The following is a 14,573-nucleotide window of genomic DNA, read 5'->3' as shown; positions in this document are numbered from 1 at the left end:
CCTAACTTTTATCCCTGTGGTTATCCTGCTCAATGAAAGGGGTCTCAGATGGGTTACGGAGCTTATTGGGAGGTGTAAGTCTCAATGAATGAAATGAATGAATGAAATAAGTTTATTTTGGTCATATAATCAATCAAATCAAATCAATCAACCATTGTGTGTGATCAGTTTTACAGTACATGTTATATGTATACAATAATGCACATTTTCACACGAAAGAAAAGAAAAAGAATGACCAAAAAAGGAATAGGCTGAAGCCAAAGCTTATATTTGCCTATCCTATACCTTCACAGAAAATTAGATTGCCTGGAACATCAACATAAAAAAATAAATAAATCAAAAATCAATGGGATGAAAATAATTGTAACTATATTTTATAATTTTCAATTATTTCACCTTTCAATGTTTTCTTAAACCTTACCAAAGAAGTGCATGTCTTCAGCTCATCACTGAGCTTGTTCCACCATTTAACTCCTAAAACTGTAATACATTTGTATTTTATATTTGTTCTCGCTTTACCTATTTCAAAAATCGATATCCCCCGTAAATTATAGTTTTCTCCTCTTATCTGAAATAGCCTGAGAATACAAGCTGGAAGGCTGTTGTTTTTTACTCAAAACATAATTTCCATTGTTTTTAAAAACACAATGTCTGAAAATTTTAATACATTTGAACTCATAAATAATGGATTGGTATGTTCATAGTAGCACGCTTTGTGTATTATTCTAATGACCCTTTTTTGAAGTTTTATTATTGGGTCTATGTTTGTTTTATAAACATTTCCCCAAATTTCAACACAATACGTTAAATATGGAAAAATAAAAGAATAATACAACATATGCAGGCATGTCTTATTCAGCATGTGTCTTACTTTATAAAGAATAGCAATAGATTTGGATATTTTTCCTTTTATATATTCAATATGCGGTTTCCAACACAGTTTATGATCAATTATTATGCCCAAGAATTTAGTTTCATATACTCTATCAATTTCCACTTGATTTAATTTTAATTTTGCTTCACAATTTGTCCTTGCACCACTAAACACCATATATTTAGTTTTCTCATCATTTAATGATAACTTATTAATATCAAACCATTTTTTTAGCTGAATTAACTCAACCTCCATTATCCGCAACACTTCCTTTAAGTCTTCTCCTGAACAATATACATTTGTATCATCTGCAAACATAATAAATTTCAATTTATTAGATACTGAACAAATATCATTTGAGGTAGAGTATAAATAACTTAGGTCCCAATACCGAGCCTTGTGGAACACCACAAGTTACTCTTCTTGGCTGTGATTTAATCTTATTAATTTCCACATATTGATATCTGTTATTTAAATAACTACTTAACCACTGTTGCGAAACACCTCTTATGCCATATTTTTCCAATTTTTGCAGAAGTAAGGAATGACCGATTGTGTCAAAAGCTTTACATAAGTCAATAAATACTCCAACGGTGTGTTGCTTTTTTTCTATTGCTGTAGCTATGTTTTCTACAAAGTCCATCACTGCTAGAGATGTAGATCGATTACTCCTGAAGCCATACTGATGGTCATTCAATAGCTCATGTTTGTCAATAAACTTATCAAGTCTATTTACAAATAATTTCTCAATAATTTTTGCAAATTGAAGTACTAAGGACACATGTCTGCAATTTGAGACCATATGTTTATCACCATTTTTATAAATTGGAATAACTTCCGATTTTCATTTTGTCAGGAAAAATTCCAGTTGATGAAGATTTATTGCATATATTAGTAAACGGCTTCAGAACACAATCCATCAGTTTGTTAACAAGTGACATATCCATGTTGTTACCATCGACAGATTTTTTATTTTTAAACTTTCTGACCACTTCTGACACATCACTTTCACAAACTCCACCAAGAAACATTGAATTGTTTATGTGAGATACAGGCTTTAACTTTTTCTCATGCTTCATTTTTAAATTAATATTTTTTGCCAAATTTGGGCCAACATTCACAAAAAACTTATTGAATTCCTCAGCTATTTCTTCTATATTTTCAATAATTGAGTTGTCATCTTTTACCAGATATGCTGTAAAATCCTTATTGCTAGATTTTTTAATCATAGTATTAAGCACATGCCAGGTTTCAATGATTTTATGTTTATGCAGCAATTGTTCATAATAGTTTTTTTTGTTGCAGCCTCATGATACATGTCAATCTGTTTTTATACTTTCTATATTTGTCCTCATTTTCCTTTGTTCGATTCTTAATAAATTCCTTGTAAAGTCTATTTTTTTTTTTTTTACAGGCTTTTACTAAACCCCTTGTTATCCATGTTTTTTCCCTCGTTTTAGTATTTTGCTTATATTCTCTCAATGGACAATGATTGTCATAAAGTGTCAGAAATATATCCAGGAATGTATCGTATGCTTCATTAGTATCCTGCACAAAAAATTTTTGCCAGTTTTGATTTAAAAGATCAGCCTTGAATGCATTAACTGCTTCTGGTGATTTTATTCGAACAAAATTATTTATTAGTCTTTTTGTTTGTAAGTTTGGCTCGTTGTTCATTTGGATCACTGTAAAAACAGGCACGTGATCACTTACATCAGTCGCTAAGAGTCCACTTTTCCTCTTCCCATCAAATACATTTATAAAAATATTATCAATTAGTGTTAGGCTGTCCTTTGTTATTCTGCTAGGTTTTACAATTAGTGGAAAGAAACTCAAGCTAAACATAAGATTAACAAAATCAGTGGTTTTCATGTGATCATTATATTTCATCAAATCAATGTTAAAGTCACCACAAATCAAGATCATCTTATCATTATGTTTTTCATATAACTCGAACATGTTCTTATTAAATTGATCAATGCATGTTCCAGGAGTTCTATAAATACAACTAATTAATATGTTTTTGGATCTTTCAACACTGATTTCAATAGTTACACATTCCATCAGATTGTCAATAGCAGTTGTCATGTCAGCAATCAGCCTACATTTGAGAGAGGACATCACAAACAATACAACACCTCCTCCCCTTTTGTTCATCCTGTTTTGCCAAAACATTTCATATCCCTCTAATCCATCCAGTAATTCCTTACTATCATTCAACCAAGTCTCTGAAATTGCTATTATGGTAAACCTTTGCTGTATTTGTTTAAGATACTCTTTAATTTTGGAAAAGTTACTGTAAAGACTCCTGCTGTTAAAATGAATGACTGAAAAGCCTTCCATTTCAACATTTGAATTCAACTGTTCTTCAGTATAATACTCACAGTCCACATTAGCGTCCTGATAGAAGTGAATATCTGGGTCAATGTTATTTTCTAACTCAAAGCATTTATGATCATGAAAGTTGAAAGACTTTAATTTTGTGCAGCTCATTTGTTCTTCTGTCATGTTGGTTGTCCACACGGTTTTATGCGTGGTGTTGGGTATATGCCTCTATAATCCAAGGTAAGAAAAAGTAAAAAACAACAAAAATAGTCTGAGAATTCCAAAAATAATCTCATCAAAAATCTCACTGTAGCTGTCCTCATCAAAAATAGAACGATCAAAAAAATTAGCTCGACAAAAGTGCAATTGTAACTATCGAAAAAAAATGGAACAATCGACATTATCTGAACTGTTCAAGGTCTTCAAGTTCTCTCACCAGTATTACTTTAGCTTGCTCCGGTGTAGATCCATTCAGCTGAATGAAAACCTTGCAGTTTCTTGTTCATGTGGCTCCAATCTTATTGTTTTTCCTCAGGATCCGTGCTTCCCGTGCTATATCCGATATTTTCTTGGTCAGATGCTCGTTGATATACACCGCAGATCCCTTCAACTTTCTTCCTTGTCTCAGTAATTCCGTTTTGTGTCTTCGGTTTACAAAGCGCACAAGGATTGAAGGCTTTGCTTTGTCTCTGCGTGGCAGCGTATGACACCCTGAGATGTTATTTGCATCCACATGTATGTTTTTTCCTTTCAAAAATTGCAAGACTTGGTCCTCCAGAGTTTGGAGATCCTCTCTCTCTGCGTCCTCTCCAACATTCCTGCCTGCCGCAGTAGCTCGGGCATACGAGCACGGTCTGATGTTTAGTCCCGTGATGATGACATCTTCCATCCTCGTGTACTGCTCCAAGTTTTCGACTCTCCTTTCAAGATCCGTTATTGTCTTGTCTTTTTGTCGAATTATTTCTTTGAGTTTCCTCACTTCATCTACAAGCTCCGTGAGCTTGCTTAGCTGCTGGGAGACGCTAGCCAGGTCCCCTGACATGAAGTTTAGCGACTTCCGTATTTCCTCTATGTCATTCTCCATCTGTGCACTCTTCTTTGGAGGAGGCATGACAAAAGGTGCGTTGGTGCTTCTCACGCCTTTCTTTTGTGTTTTGACTGAGTAGATTAGTAATAGTTGCTTAATGTTGTCGCAATTTACGGGAGCGCCGCCATCTTGCTTCTCACAGTCAAGTTGTCAATGATGACACCATTATGTAGTGTCCATTTAATAGTAGACAATCCTTGTTTGCACTACAGAGGCAAGATCTATTCTATTTTTCTATTATATTTTATTTATAATCTATTCCTATTAAACTATGATGTTTATACTTATATACTTGATTTATATTTAGTACCATTCCTGTGGTACTCACTGAGCTAAATCTGAGACTCGGGTACTAAATTTTGTGCCATCTCATGTGTCTGATCTTTGCTGGTTTGACAAAGTTACCTGAATCATTTTAAAGGTCAACTGCACTTTCTTTTGTATTTTTTCCTACCGTTCACAATCTTTATGAGAGACAAGAATGGATTTTGAGTTTGTAATGTACAACACAATGCAATAGAACACCAATCTGTACTGACAGAAAATGTAAACAATCATATTACAGTATCTGTAAAGTATGAGCCAACATGTGATGTTTTGTTTGTACACAGCTAGCTCGGCAGCATATGTACTGTAGTTGTACTAACAAGCACAATGTGCTGCATGTATCACGATCAATATTAAAGCGACTTACTTAATGGATATTAGTCCGTTTGGTCAAGCTGGCTAGGGTCGTTTTTTTACAAGATGATTTGGGTAAACATGCCATTTCCGTCAGAATACCTTGTCTACAAGTTCCACAGTTACACCGTGATGAAGTCATGCCGGTCCTGACTCTTTCGGCTTCTGTATGCTCCAATGTTTCACCCTCTCTTTTTGCTCGCTTAGCTTCTATAACTAGCAGTTCATCCTCTGTATTTTCAGCTTCAGAAAGATAAGGTTGTGAATCCTCATTTGTTCAAATATAGCCATCTACATTTTCTACTACCAAGTCTGCCATCATTCTAAAACACACATGTTGATGAACACTGTTGAAACAGCTTTTATATCTTACATTTTGTTTATATGTTATGGTTGTTGTTGTTTTTTTTTATCTCTTATTGTTTTGTTGTGTAAGTTTTTCTTAGAGCCTGTCAAAGATGCATTTCTGTTTTGCAAAAGACAAAAAATTATATAAGTAGGAGCGCACATTTGTTGATGGATGACAGAAATGCATTGCTTTGGGCACAGAAATAAATGCGCCCAGGAAATAAGTTCTGGTAATGCTTTTGAAGTTTTTTTTTTTAGAGGACTTTGAATGCAACAACAGTGGCTCCCATTAGCCGCATCATCTTGCAAGCATATTTTTTGTCTCCAGAATCCTAAAAAAAAAAAAGCATGTGTTCTAGTGTCCCATAATCATTGTGAACAAAAATTCTCCAAAAAGTGCAGAGCCCGTTTTAAATATGCCATCTTTATGCTTGATGGTGGTTGCAGCGTTTGAGCAGCTTGGTCCGGGCATTCAGCGAATGTTGTTGTTGTTGATGTTCTCCACTTCTCTGCTGAGCATTTTTCAATGTTTAATTTTACTTAAATTTTTACTTTCACTTTACTTTGGTTTGCTAGACTGTACCCAGGATAGTCTGTTTCAAGCTTTGGGAGAGTTCATGAAGGTTAAGATGATCAATCTAACAGAAAATAACCAAAATGACATCATTGTCAATATAGCAATTGTGTCAACTTACTTTGCTCTGCCTATATATTACCTGTGTTCATATACTACTGCCACCCACATGAAAAAATGTACCTTTTCTTCTCATACGGTATTAATAATCCATAGGAGTGCTTTAATAACAACGGAATGCTGTAAAACCAGGACCACCTGTATTTTATTTATGTTCTTCTTTTGTAGATTTGGGACACCGCTGGTCAAGAGCGATTCCGGAGTGTCACCCATGCCTACTATCGCGATGCTCATGGTAGGACGTTTTAAAATGTTTTTATAGTTTACTTTCCCTCAAGGAAGACAGTTTGTCTTTTTACCTGGATTTTCTTCAGACTTGATTTGTCTCTATTTGACCGTCTTTCCTGCTGTGGTGGTGAAAAAAATATTTTTTTAAACTTGCATCGGATTTGATAGGCATGTCAGTGTGTGTGTGTGTGTGTGTGTGTGTTTAATGTGTGTGCGTGCGTGTGTGTTTGTGCGTGCGTGCCTGTAAGCATCAGCCCTGGGCTCTGATGTGGAGCTAAATTAGTATCGCACTGTTGGGGGTGAAATGTCTATCATGTTTTCCAAAGTGTGTTTTGCGACGGAGTGTGTCACCCATATCTCCAAAAACCCGGTTGAGTACAAAAACTGTGCCTTAGGCCTACCTGAAAAAGCAGGTGATGAAAACCTTGGACACACATGCACTCACACATTTTCTGTCACATACACACACACACACACACACACACACACACACCCACACTTACTTTAAAATGTGATGGAAAACCTAAATATGTCAGTAGCTTGCAAAGTTGCACAAAACTTATTTAGGATGGCGGTTGTTGCAAATGTTGATGTATAATTAAGCACATACTTTAGTCCTTCCAAAGTAATGTTATCAGAACTTATATTTTAAAGCTGTGTGTGTGTGTGTGTGTGTGTGTGTGTGTGTGTGTGTGTGTGTGTGTGTGTGTGTGTGCGCGTGTGTGTGTGCGTGTGTGTGTCAGTCCAGTTGTCCAACAGTTTGCCCACTGATCTTTAACAAGGCAACATGGGAGTCCTGAACGTCTCTTCGGAATCTTCAGTCTTCTACTGACTTTTAAATAAAAGCTCATTTGGTCAGACAAGCGTTACTCCGGAAGAGGATGCAACCCAAACAGAGCTGATATGAAAGCTGTCGATTCTTGTGAAATAATTGGACAATGTTTCACACCCAGAACTTGAAGTATAAGAACCTCTGACAGTTCGAGAACGTTGCCTCATTTTGTAACTCTAGTACACTGAGGTGAGCACATGCGGGAGGATGAATCCTCCTCACCATTTCAAACAAGCGTTTACAGTAGATGACAACAACGTACTAAAATAACTTCAAAGATTTGTTATTGAATTTTTCCATACTAATTTAGAGCCGTTTCCTGTAATGATTTTCATGGTTGAATTCGATTCGATAGATTTTGTAAAGTTTCACTAACAAAGTTCCAAAACGACCCCTTTTAAAACTGAACTGCAAAGTACATTCCAGGCCAGTAGCAAAGGAGAATTTCATATATCATCCACAATTCCTATGTGAGACAAGAATAAATGTGTATTTCTCTTTTCGCTGCAATGCAAATAGTGTAAAAGTGCTAGCATGAAGCAATTAAGAATACAGATAATCTGCCTAAATATAAAGCCTTCAAACAACCTGTAACATGCACATTCATGATGGCATGTAACAGCTACAGTATCTTGGTCATTTTAAGCATTACTGACACTTCTTTCCGGGGCAAATTAATTTCACACAGCACATAGCAATGATTGCTATTTCTGTCAACAAAAAACAACTACCACATGGCAGACTTTGGGAGGGTCAACGACCACTACTTTGAGAAGAATGATGATCCAGAACCTTATCTTTTTGAGACTGAATACAAGGAGGATGAGCTACACGCTTTTGAAGCTCGATGCTAAGTAGATCCAGCTCTAGTGAAACACTAAGCCATTTTGTAGCAGTAGTGCTAAGAGCTAAACAAGAAATACAGAATATACGCATAATTAACAGTGGCTTACAATGCTCTGCTCTCACTGAAATGGTGACTTGTGCTCTCTGTTTAGATGTTGATTTTAAATTAACCCTCACTCCCAGGTATTTTTTTTGGGGAATGAAACTAGTATCTTGCCACGTCTTACTAACAATGTCTTTGGGTCTATATTGAATTTCAGACCATGAATTGATTAACGTGGACCCCGACTTAAACAAGTTGAAAAACGTATTCGGGTGTTACCATTTAGTGGTCAATTGTACGGAATATGTACTGAACTGTGCAATCTACTAATAAAATAATCAATCAATCAAAGAGTTGGCCAATTTCTCGGATTATGGCCACAATTAAAGGTGGATATCTTTTGCCACCTCACAATTGGATTACGATTCAGGAGCTACAATTCGATTAAAAATTGTTCATTAATGTATTTTTAAAGGCCTACTGAAACCCACTACTACTGACCACGCAGACTGATAGTTTATATATCAATGATGAAATATTAACATTGCAACACATGCCAATACGGCATTTTTAGTTTATTACTAAATTGTCATTTTAAATTTTCCCGCGAAGTGTCGTGTTGAAAACGTTGCAGTATGATGACGCGTGCGTTTGACGTCTCGGGTTGTAGCAGACATTATTTTCCAGCCCGATCCAAGCTATAAGTAGTCTGCTTTAATCTCATAATTACACAGTAATTTGGACATCTGTGTTGCTGAATCTTTTGCAATTTGTTCAATAAATAATGGAGAAGTCAAAGTAGAAAGATGGAGGTGGGAAGCTTTTAGCCTTTAGCCACAAAAACACAGCCAGTGTTTCCTTGTTTAAAATTCCCGACGAAGATGAAGCTTTACTATGGATCAGAGCGGTCAAGCGAACATGGATCCCGACTACATGTCAACCGGCAGTTTTCGGTGAGAAAATTGTGGTAATAGTGTAACCGGTGGTCTTTTCCTCTGCGTTGTGTGTTTTTTATATATGACGACCGACACCATGGGTTTCTCCACTGCACTTTACTGATAAAACAGAATACAATCGTCATCAAAACTTTGTGCCATCGTCGAGCCCCTCTCCCGTTATCGTAGACAAAAAGGGAAGTTACATACACAGTAAAATAAAAACATACCTGATAAAACAGAATACAATCGTCATCAAAACTTTGTGCCATCGTCGAGCCCCTACACAAATATATAATAATGAACAAGAAATTAATTAAAGTTTTTAACAAGACATTTTCTGTCGTCGCATGAACGCCTACCTCTCCCGTTATCGTAGACAAAAAGGGAAGTTGGAGGGCGTGTCTAACGCATATAAAAAGACAGGTGTCACAGTAATTATTGCAGTAGGAGGGACAATGAGACAATGGTTCCACATTGACAAAACATCAAACAATATTCAGGTATTTACATGTAACTTACATATTTTGTGTAATTATAACAATAATAAAACTTTAGAAAATAAATTATTTACAAGACGTAATTGACCCTGTTACACTCACCCCCCAAAAATTACACAAAAGTCTGGTTTGCAAGAACAGCATACATATGTAAACACAATGGCCATGAAAATCACAAATTTGCATTAAACAGCAATATACGCTTCCTATTTAAAGGATAAGAGAACAAGAGACTTGCTTGGCGCCTAGCAAGAACTCAAAGTACTCTATAGACAAGGTGAGGTGCCTTATACACCACACATACACAGGCCAAACATTGTGGGTGAGAAGGGAAAAATTACTTTTTCAGAACATCGAGTCCACACAAAGAGCAGCACAAATCAGCTTTTTGATCATATCTCACACATTAATAACAGTATGGACGCCTGGCTCAACCCTTAATATGGACTCAAGTTGAACCATGGACTCTATTAAACGGTAAACAGGTTTAATGACTCTGCCAAACCGTGAGGCAAATTGGTTCTCAGCACCAGATGCTTGAGGTGGAACAACTGGGACTAATTGTAGTGAGGGAGAAGGAAGTGCTATCGGGGGATCCAGAGCAGCAATACAGCCACCGTCTGTAGGGGAGACTACTTCAGCGGACTCTGAACCTTGAGGCTCATCAAAGGAAGACTGCTCACGGACCCATGAGGCAGTACGGCCATCATCACAAGCATCAGCACTCAAGAGGGAACCAGCATGGGATGTCCCAACAGTTGCAGCTGCTGTATCAGTCACCTCTGACTCATACCCATCAGACACTGCAATGGCAGGCATGACCACGGGTCCAGCATCATCATCCAAAGCTCCGTCTAAAGGCAGGAAGTTGACCTGGAGCAACAGGTTACGGTGAACAACCCTTTCATTCCCCTCTGGATCCTTGATCCGGTAGATGTGCAGGTCAGGTTTTGAGGCCACCACAGTGTGTATAACAGGCAACCACTTGTCAGAAAGTTTACGCTTCCCTTTGACACCTTTGTTTGCCAACAAAACCTGGTCGCCAAGTGAAAGAGGCTGACCTTTGACCCGTCTGTTGTACTGGTTGCACTGATGCTTCTGCTCAGCTGAGCAGTTCTTCTGGGCAAGCGTCATGGCACAATGCAGGTCCTCTAAAAGGGACTTTACATATATGTTATAGTCACACACAGTCTCATCCCGAAACACATTCTTAAAGAGGAGATCTACTGGCAATCTCGGGGTTCTCCCAAACATCAAATAAAAAGGCGCAAACCCAGTCGTCTCATGCACAGTGCAATTATACACAAAAGTCATTGTTTGGATCATTTGGGGCCATTTTTGCTTGGAACGAGGGGGCAATGATCTCAACATGTTGCCCAAGGTGCGGTTGAACCGCTCCGTCCCACCGTTTCCCATAGGATGGTAGGGGGAAGTGTGAGACTTTTGAACTCCTGACAACATCAACAGTTCAGCAATCAGTTCACTTTCAAAATTCGCACCCTGGTCTGAATGAAGGCGCTCAGGGAACCCGTAAATGCAGAAGAAGCTGTCCCATAATTTCTTAGCAACCCTCTTCGCAGTCTGGTCCTGACAAGGAAAGGCATGTGCCAATTTCGTAAAGTGATCAGTGACTACAAGTACATCCACAGATTTGTTGTGGCGGTCTTCAGCTGTCCAAAAGTCAACACACACAAGCTCTAGGGGAGCAGAGGTCTTAATGCTCTGTAGCGAGGCCCTTGCTGAAGGCTCAGGGGTCTTGCTAAGAACGCACCTGCGGCACTGTTTCACGTAATTGCGGACATCCTTCTCCATGTCATACCAGAAAAAGCGTTGGCGAGCTAGAGCAAGAGTGCGGGGCTGACCTTGATGACCAGCTTGGTCATGAACGCCAGACAGTGCATCTGCCTTCAAGGACTCTGGCACAACAAACTGGTACCTCTTCTTCTTGGTCAAAGGGTCCTTTGTGACTCTATAGAGAATGCCATCCTGAAGTGTCAGCCTATCCCACTGTTTCAAGACTCTCAGAGTTGGCTGATTTTCATTACATCGTTCGCGTCTGGAGGGCCTGCGTTTTCTGTCAACATAAAAAGTAGCTCTTAAGATGACTGGGTCTTTTTGTTGGTGAGACTGAAGGTCAGCAAGTGATAGGGAAGGCAAAGTGTCTTGGCCAGGAGGTTCCAATGTTGTGAGGTGGTCAGCTAGTGAGGTAGCACGCTGGCGGGGAGCACAGTCCCATTCATCCAAAGAAGAAAGGATGGAAGAGACATCTTCTTCAGACATTGAACTTTCAATAGCGTCAATGTGAGGATGACACATCAGTGATTGAGGCTGGCAAGTGAAGCGGAACGCATCCTGCACACATCCATCACTGACATCACAGACCCCATTCAGCAGCTTAGCATAGGGCTCACCCAGCAGTTGCTCCCTTAAAGGAGTCACAAATGGGTCTCTACTGAGTGCATCTGCCACAACATTCTGCCTACCAGGGATGTGCTTAATCTCAAAATTATATGGAGCCAACTTGGAGACCCACCGCTGCTCACAGGCATCTAGTTTTGGTTTAGTCAAGATGTGAGTGAGGGGGTTGTTATCCGACCAGACAGTAAACCTGTGACCCTTGAGCCAGTGGCTGAATTTATCACAAACTGCCCATTTAAGGGCCAAGAACTCCAGTCTGTGAGCAGGGTAGTTGACTTGGCTGCGGCTGAGAGTTTTGCTTGCAAAAGCAATTGGTCTCGCTCGTTCTTCGCCATCGGGGACCTGGGACAGGACTGCACCTAGACCATCAAGGGAGGCATCGGTGCAGAGGATGAAGGGCCTTTCAAAGTCTGGATGAGCCAGCACCACACTATTAAGAAGTGCACTCTTCAGATCTTTAAATGCCTTCTCACAGGCAGACGTCCAGTCCTGAGGAGTCAGTTTTCTGAAGGTGCCTGCTCTTCTACGCCCAAAGGAGCCTTTGGCACTCCTTTTCTGTCCTGCAGTCAAGGTGTACAATGGCTTAGCGAGAGAAGAACAGCCAGGGATGAAATGCTGGTAGTACAGCACCATGCCAAGGAAGGACTTGACTTTCCGCTGTGATGGGGTGCAGCCGTCATCCTCCATAAGATCCTCTTTTTCAAAAGCTGAGATGACCTTGACTTTCTCCTGGTCGACTGCGACGCCCCCATTGTTTACTATATGACCCAGAAACTTTACGGTCCTTCGCAAGAAGTAGCACTTCCTCTGCGCTAGTTTCAGGTTGTTGGCTCTGAGACGCAGGAAGACACTCTCCAGCCGCTTCAGGGCTTCCTCTTCGGATGGAGCAAACACGAGCAGGTCATCCAAATAGCAGAGAAGGCTTGAGAAGTTCAAGTCCCCAAAGATGCTGATCATCATCCGCATAAAGGATGCAGGGCTGTTGCACAAGCCCTGGGGAAGTCTGTTGTACTCGTATAGGCCTAAAGGTGTTGTGAAGGCCGTATACCGCCTGTCAGACTCATGGAGGGGGACATTGTAAAACCCCGATGTAAGATCCATGGTACTGAAAAAGGCATTTCCCCCAAGGGCGGCAAGACAGTCAGCCTGGTGGGGTAGCGGGTGTGCATCCTTCACGGTCTTGGCGTTAAGCCAGCGGAAGTCTGTGCAGATCCTCAACTCCCCTGACTTCTTCCAGACAAGGACAAGGGGTGAAGCATACTCACTGACTGACTTGCTGATGATTCCTTTGAACTCCATCTCAGACAGCACCTCTCTCAGCTTATGATAGTGAGCTGGAGGGACACGGCGATAGGGGAGTCTAAAAGGGCGATCATCAGTGAGGTGGATTCGGTGGACGAAATCCTTTGCTTCACCACAGTCCAGCTTGTCCTTAGAAAATACATCTTCGTAGGTGAGGACTAGTTCAGCCAGACGCTGTTTCCATTCCTCTGATACTTCACACCCTTCAAGATCAACATCTGCCAACCCGCACTCTTTAAGCTGCTGAAGGGGATTAGAGGTGGTACCTGACCTGGAGGTTGGGTCACTTCCCTCACAGGTCTGCTGCATACACACATTCTGTGACAAAGGAAGGTCTTCCATTGCAATACAAGGAAAAACATCTGCTACCTTAGCATTACGGCGCAGTGTCACAGGTCTCTTTGTTGGGTTCAGAATTTTCATCGGGACCCAACGATCACCCCACATGGGTGTCACGACCCGCCCAACAATGATGTCTCTAGGGGTTGAACGGGAAGAGGTGGGCTCCACAATGACAGTGCTCCCAGGTGACACAGGAGCACTGCTGGGCAGCTTCCCCCATACTAGAGACTCTCCCTGAGGTGCAAGAGTGACAGATTGTCTTAGCTTGACTGTACCAACTTTTTCAGGCACTTTGGGACCAGACCAGCGTGTGATACAGCTAAGTAGTCCAAGAAACTGTTCACAATTGGGGTCAGAAGTATTGGAGCAGACCAGCTGCCAGTACTTATTATCCGACTTCATCGCCTGTATAATGGGTCTTATGACATTGGTCCCAATGATCATCTCATCTTTCTGCCCTGGTACAAGTAAAGTTGGCACAATGAACTTAGACCCATAAACTTCAATTTCAAGGTCATAAATGCACCTGGGTTGTGTCATAAGGCCACCACAGCCAATAAGTACCACCTTCTCCGGCACAGGCCGAGGGCTAGGGAGTAGCCCAACAGCTCTAAGCTTTGACTCCGCCTCCACATTTATCGTGCATGACATGCTACCTGAATCAAGCATCCCTCTTAAAACAGACTGGCCCCCCACAGACACTGGAGCATAAAACAACTCACTAGCTCCTTCCACTCTATGGGAACCCACAACAATCACTGTTTTGTCATCAGAAACACTACTACAACAGTTCACATAGGTCAATTGCACATCTTCATTTTCACTGAGGGTGCTACTAGCATCGCCCATGCTACCCCTCTCACTACACAGGCGGGTTAGTTTAAATCAGCATTGGGTGGAAAAGATGGCGGTATAGCCGGGGAATGTGAGGCTTGTGGGCACTCACGCTTCATGTGACCAGGTCTCAAACAGTTAAGGCACAATCTGTAGAGCTTACAGTGTGCATGAGTTGAATGTTCACTGGACGTACATACTCGACAAGTGACTGCCAAAGAACTTTGGTGATTTCGGGGTTGAGCAGTCTGACGGCTGCCTGACGTTTGGCGCCCTGGTCTTTG

General features: G+C 40.4%; 1 protein-coding gene across 1 annotated transcript in view; it reads left to right on the top strand.

The window, feature by feature from the left end:
* Positions 1 to 14,573, top strand: part of LOC133557921 (ras-related protein Rab-26) — a 130,024-nt gene that overhangs the window by 42,200 nt on the left and 73,251 nt on the right. Inside the window, exon 4 of the mRNA XM_061908883.1 lies at positions 6,178 to 6,244. Coding sequence (XP_061764867.1) covers positions 6,178 to 6,244 — 67 coding nt within the window. The remainder of the gene's footprint in view (positions 1 to 6,177; positions 6,245 to 14,573) is intronic.

This window comes from Nerophis ophidion, linkage group LG08 (assembly GCF_033978795.1).
Source record: "Nerophis ophidion isolate RoL-2023_Sa linkage group LG08, RoL_Noph_v1.0, whole genome shotgun sequence".
Classification (NCBI taxonomy): Eukaryota; Metazoa; Chordata; class Actinopteri; order Syngnathiformes; family Syngnathidae; genus Nerophis; species Nerophis ophidion.
The sequence above is the reverse complement of the archived record's forward strand: the minus strand, read 5'-3'. Positions and strand labels throughout refer to the sequence as shown.